The sequence below is a fragment of the Dissoconium aciculare genome (assembly GCF_010015565.1).
Source record: "Dissoconium aciculare CBS 342.82 unplaced genomic scaffold K489scaffold_12, whole genome shotgun sequence".
Classification (NCBI taxonomy): Eukaryota; Fungi; Ascomycota; class Dothideomycetes; order Mycosphaerellales; family Dissoconiaceae; genus Dissoconium; species Dissoconium aciculare.
This window is the reverse complement of record NW_022984962.1, coordinates 885,985-891,865: the sequence shown is the minus strand read 5'-3', so window position 1 is coordinate 891,865 and position 5,881 is coordinate 885,985. Positions and strand designations below refer to the sequence as shown.

The 5,881-nt window shown below is 55.1% G+C and overlaps 2 protein-coding genes across 2 annotated transcripts in view; one reads left to right on the top strand and one right to left on the bottom strand.

Moving 5' to 3' along the window:
- Positions 1-2,916: 2,916 nt before the first annotated feature.
- On the bottom strand, positions 2,917-3,877 carry K489DRAFT_362685 (uncharacterized protein; the record flags this gene model as incomplete). The annotated part of the gene is made up of 2 exons (XM_033602667.1): positions 3,367-3,877; positions 2,917-3,310 (listed from the first exon to the last, which is right to left on the bottom strand). The coding sequence occupies exons 1-2, from the start codon at positions 3,795-3,797 to the stop codon at positions 2,917-2,919; spliced, it is 825 nt and encodes a 274-aa protein (XP_033457066.1). The 5' UTR covers positions 3,798-3,877.
- Positions 3,878-4,065: 188 nt separating this feature from the next.
- The window catches only part of K489DRAFT_390591 (uncharacterized protein), a gene marked incomplete at both ends in the record, with an annotated part of 3,225 nt that continues 1,409 nt past the window's right edge, over positions 4,066-5,881 (top strand). Inside the window, 3 exons of the mRNA XM_033606614.1 lie at positions 4,066-4,186; positions 4,214-4,364; positions 4,449-5,879. Of these exons, the coding sequence (XP_033457065.1) occupies positions 4,066-4,186; positions 4,214-4,364; positions 4,449-5,879 (1,703 nt within the window). The remainder of the gene's footprint in view (positions 4,187-4,213; positions 4,365-4,448; positions 5,880-5,881) is intronic.

The following is a 5,881-nucleotide window of genomic DNA, read 5'->3' as shown; positions in this document are numbered from 1 at the left end:
ACCCTAACCCTAACCCTAACCCTAACCCTAACCCTAACCCTAACCCTAACCCTAACCCTAACCCTAACCCTAACCCTAACCCTAACCCTAACCCTGCGCGTTCGCCATGATGCGCTGTGCGTCGCATAGACGTTGTGTGAAATGTTCACGGCGAGCATCGCAAATACTCAGTGAAGAGGGGATGAATGCAGTTGTGAGGATTGCATGGACTGCGCCTCATCACATGCACGAACCCCACAGCCTGCTGCTCGAGTCGGCTGGAGCTTCTTACAAATGTTCATGGTCGCCCTCGGGAGGTACAGAACACACCCGGGAGCAACTATGGTCTTCGAGCTGGGAACATAACAAAGTTTGTTGGCTTCCACCGGGAAAGTGTATAAACATTGCTGAATTACGATTCATCAATCCGGGTTGCTTTGTCTGGGAGTGGCTGCAGGATGGAAGCATTATGGACGATGCATCGTCATCTTATGCAACCAGAAGATGCATGTTGTACTCCACGCGAAAGTTGCCGAAAACATGTCCATTGTTCGCAGGACGACGGGCACATATGTCCCAATCCATGATAAGTAGATGCCACCATTCTGAAAATGACTCTGTACAACATTCTATCATTTACTGTGTCACTATGTTACAAGCCGACAATCGCGCACATGAACCGCGCTTCCCGTACACGAGATCTAGGTAAATTAGTCAATAAATATCATCGCCTATTCGTCGTTTTGACGGAATGAACAACAGACGGAACTGCATCGCAAAAACACTCCCCGACATCACAGACGAAATTCACGATTGCATTTATTCTCATAGGCATCGCGACCATAGTCTCGTCAGAAATGGAAGTGCTCAGCCAAGGTCTCAGCATGACGGCGAGTACTCTGATCGTCATTGCAGCTCCGCCTGCGGTTGCGGAAGACGCTTTCCAGCGCCGACGACCAGGCCACAAGTAGGTCTTGCACAAGTCGTGGTGCTACGGCCAGCTGATTGATAATACAAAGGCAACGTTTTGTCGTACGTAAAGCTATTGACAATAGCGATGCCCCGAAGAAGGAGCTTCTTCTCTCACGAAGCGTGATAGGGGAACACGGTAAAGAACAGGATGCAAGTCGGACGGTTGATGTCAATGAATTGGACCGCCAGGAGAGCCGACCCTAAAGCCGTCAACCCTAAACAGCCATGCCTACGCATCATCGCCATACATTCTCAGTGGACTGTCTATTTCTAGACCCTTATGTCAAACGTGCATCTCGGATGGAGGCGTGCTCCTCCGACGCCGACGAAAAGATTCTATCCCGAGCTACTCAGTGGTACCGACGCTACAGTCGTCCGTCTCGACAAGACAAGGCCGCCCGACAGCAGTATCTCTCACCACCGGAAGAGCGGGCGCTGGCAGAATCCATGCTGCACATGGCTCACACGCGGCGCCCGCTGCCTGTCAAGTCGTTGCGCATTCTCGCCCAAACTATCCGGCGTCAGCGCTACTCCACCTTTCAGACGTCGTTAGGTGACGAGGTGCCGCCACCAGGGAAGAACTGGCCGCAGGGCTTCTACAAGCGCCACTCTGAGCTGCGTGCCCGTCGCACGAAAGCCATCGACCGTCAAAGGTGTGATGACAGTATCTACGACAAGGTAGTAGAGTGGTTTTCAATCATCTAGCCGCAGCTCGAGCCCGTGGCGGTGCTGTAGGAGAACGTGTACAACATAGACGAGACCGGAGTGATGCTGAGTGTGCTCGCGTCGCTGAAGGCCCTGGTCGATCGCGATGAACTGCGCGCAGCCCGACCGTCGTGCGTGCAGCGGACGCTCATCACTGCAGTAGAATGCATCTCCGCTGATAGTAGGTCCCTGCATCCGCTGATCATCTGGCCCGCGGCCACCCATCGTAGTTCATGGACAATACACCCTACACCCGGCTGGCACTATGTCCAAGGACGACCTCGTGTGCTGATCAGCGATGGTTTCAGCACACACGAGTCGCTCGAGGTCCTGACGTATTGCTTTCAAAACGATATCATCCTATGTAGACTACCATCGCATACCTCGCATAAGTTGCAGCCTTGTGATGTAGGTGTGTTCGGCCCGCTGAAGACGGCATATCGCGACCAGGTCGAACGACTGTACCGTGGTGGGGCGAACACGATTGGCAAGCAGCACTTCACATCGTTGTACCATAAAGCGCGCGACGTGGCCGTGACCCCACGCAACATCCGTCCCGGCTGGTCGAAAGCCGGCCTGTTCCCTTTCAACCCTAATCGTGTCCTCGGCGAGCTCCAGCGTCCTCCTGGTGTGCCGTGCACAACCGTGACAATAAATGCTCGAAATAGTCTCGTTAGCAACAATGATCATTCCACGTCGGAGCTAACGCTCCGCATGCCGACCACTCTGCATGACTTTCAGCATGTGCGATCTATATTGCAGAATAAATTCGATGCGTGCGACGAAGAGTCGCGGCTCTTCGTCAATAAGCTTAACAATGCAGCAGAGAAAGTGTATGCTGATCGAGCAATGCTGTTCGACGACAACAAATTGTTGTTCGAGCAGAATAACGAGAAGCGAGTACGCGAGTCAGTCCGGCGGACGATGGTCGGCCGCGCCAAAGTCATGTCGTATGAAGACATCCTCGAGGCGGAGAGGCAACGCAGCGTCAGGGATGCGAAGAAAATTGCGGGTGGCACGACTATCGCGACAGAGACATCTTACGTACCTGTCGCACGGACTTTGAGCTCCGCAGAGGAAGAAGCGCTTGAGGCGCGACGGGAGCTGGCAGCGATGGGTCTCCAGGACCACTGTCATGTTTTGAATTTTGAAAAGGATACTTGTGTGTAAATGGCGGATGGAGTCACAATAACTCAACTCACGTCAGGCTTGAAAGCTTCTTTGATAACTTTTTGATAACTTCAACTGCTCTCATATACTTCACGGCTTGCTGTTCCACGTAATGGGGGCATGATTATAGCCCACCTGCATGCTGTTGGTGCTGTTCCCAAATGTGATCGTCGTCCTTGCACCGCTGTGTTCTGAAACACGTGCAACATCTTGCTCCTGTGCCTTCTTCTGAAGCTCTGCGAGCAATGCCTGAGAGATACGCAGCGTCTCTTGGAGCCCTTCGAGAGTGGTGGCAGCAGCTTCCTGATCCTCTTCATATTCAGCGGAGCCGGCATCAGAGCTTATACTTGCTTGTTCCAGAGCACGCTGCAGATTGGCGACGTCGGAGTGTATAGTTTTGCCGGCGGCCTCAATGCTCTGCCGCTGTATGACGATGGCTCCACGAAGCTCTTCTGTCAAGCGTGTGTTGCAGAGGGCACTGTAACTGTTAATGTCGTCAGTGTCCACCAGACTTGGTGCAGCATCTTACATCATCCATACAGATTAGCTGTGCCCACAACCATAGTAAAGGTAAGCTTCTGCGTCTGCAGCTGGCTGGCGTATGCCTTCAACTGCTGCTCCTTGAAAAAGCCGACGTTGACTCGGTCGCGCCAGGACAAGCTGCCCCCGGTAGAGCGCTTCGTCCAGCGGTGGAGATCGCCTCGGATCGTATCACAGACGGACTCGCAGCTTTGCAGAGCAGTAGCCGACTGCCGTAAGACGGCAGGGCCTAGGGAAGCCCAGAGAGACTGGTCGATGTCTTTGAATTGAGCCAGGCTGCCGTCGAGTGAGGCGACATCATCCCTCAGTCTGGCTACAGCAGCCGGCGCGTCGACGATGCGATCCAGGTCAGCCTTGAGAAGTTTCAATCCGTGCACGGCTGGGACGACCAGACCAACGACACCAGCTGCGACACTCAAAGGATCTGCCATGCCGAAGTGAAATTAGAAGTTGACGTGTAAGCCTAAACGATGACCATCTGTTTATGAGTACAGGAGCGGCAGAATGCGTTATCGCCATTATATACTTGAAAGCCCCAGCCGAGTCGGGCAGCATGCTGTGGGGTTCATGCATATGATGAGGGGCGCAGCGCACACAGCCTTGCGGCGGCCATACCTCTTTCCATCCTTGACTTCCTATCTACAGTGCTCACCTCGTTAGGAGCGTTTCGGACGGTGCCCGTGCGACGCACAGCGCATCATGGCGAACGCGCAATCGAGCCACATCACCTTCGGCGACAGCAGCCACAGCGTTCAGGTCGGCGTGAACAACGGTCCGATCCATATGACAACTAGTGAGACAAACTCCTGCCACGCGACGGGTGCGCAGCTAACTTGCAGTCCGGCAGCGCGATCTGCGACGCCAGAGGAACCTTCATCCAACGTCCCGTTCCGACGCGACCCCGACTTTGTCGCGCGCGCAGAAGTAACCGCACAGATCACGGCCACCCTGGCTGCGCCGGCAGCACGGCTGGCGCTGGTGGGACTCGGGGGTGTAGGGTATGTGGGGCGCTGTCGGCATCGCCATCGACACAGAGATCATCGACGTCAGCACCAAATCCATCCCGGCTGACGTGTCGACAGTAAATCGCAGATCGCCATCGAGTACTGTCATCATGTGCGCCAGACGTCGCCGGACACGTGGGTACTGTGGGTCCACGCAAGCAACGCAGGGCGATACGAGCAGAGCGTACGCGACATCGCCGAGCTGGTCCGCATTCCCGGGCGGTCAGAGCCCCAGGCGGACATGCCTACGCTGTTTCGCAACTGGCTGCGCGAGAGAGCGACGAGGAAGTGGCTAATCGTGCTCGACAACGCCGACGAAGTAGACTTTCTCGTGGAGCGGACCGATGGGAAGGCGTCTCTGTTGGAACTGCTGCCGGTACATGACCAGGGCGCTGTACTAATCACATCCAGAAGCATGTCTGCGGCGACGAGGCTTGTGGAACGAAGTGCTATCGTGTCTGTCATACCTATGAATGAAGAGCAAGCGACGGCACTCCTGGAGAAGAAGCTCGGGCGAGGAAAAGACAACGGAGCGCTCGCGGCGGCATTAGACTATATGCCGTTAGCCATGACGCAGGCGGCGGCCTACATCCAGCAGCGTGGCATGCGATCGTCGATCGCGAAGTATCTAGAGAAGCTGCAGAAGAGCGATCGATCAAAGAAGAGCATCCTCGACGAGGATGCTAGCGATCTGCGGCGGGACCCCGAGGCCAAGAATGCGATCATTCTAACTTGGCAGATCTCGTTCGAGCACATCCGTAAGGTGCGGCATTCGGCGGCAGATTTGTTGTCGTTGATGTGCTTCTGCGACCGGCAAGCGATACCGAGCGTTCTACTACAAGCGTCGGACAAGGACAAAAGGAGCGACAGCATTACTCAAGAGCAGACCGATAATGGAGGGAGCCCGAGCGATAGTGGGTCCGAGACCTCGTTACAAGCGGAAGAGGAGTTCGATAAGGACGTCGTCATTCTGGAGGGGTTCGCTTTTGTGTCGAGCACCGTCGACAGCTCGACGTTCGAGATGCATCGCCTAGTGCAACTTGCAACGCGACGATGGCTGGACTCACAAGGGGAGGCGGATCATTGGAAGGAAGTGTTTGCTCGTAGTCTTGACGATGTATTCCCATCGGGAGCCTACGAGAACTGGGAGATGTGCCAAAAGCTTTTGCCGCATGCCATTGCAGCAATGAGTCTCAAAATGAAAGATCGCAACGCATTGTTGCACAAAGCGTCTATTTGCAATCGTGGGGGCCGGTATATGAGAGAGCAAGGATTATTTAGCAGGTCGGAAGAGATGTGCCAATGTTCCAACAACATACGACAGGACATATTGGGCGAGGAGGATCCCTCGACGCTGACGAGCATGGCCAGCCTCGCGTTGACGTACTGGAACCAGGGGCGGTGGGGCGAGGCGGAGCAGCTGGGGATGCGGGTGATGGAGACGAGGACGAGGGTGCTTGGGGCGGAGCATCCCGACACGCTGACGAGCATGGCCAACCTGGCGTCGACGT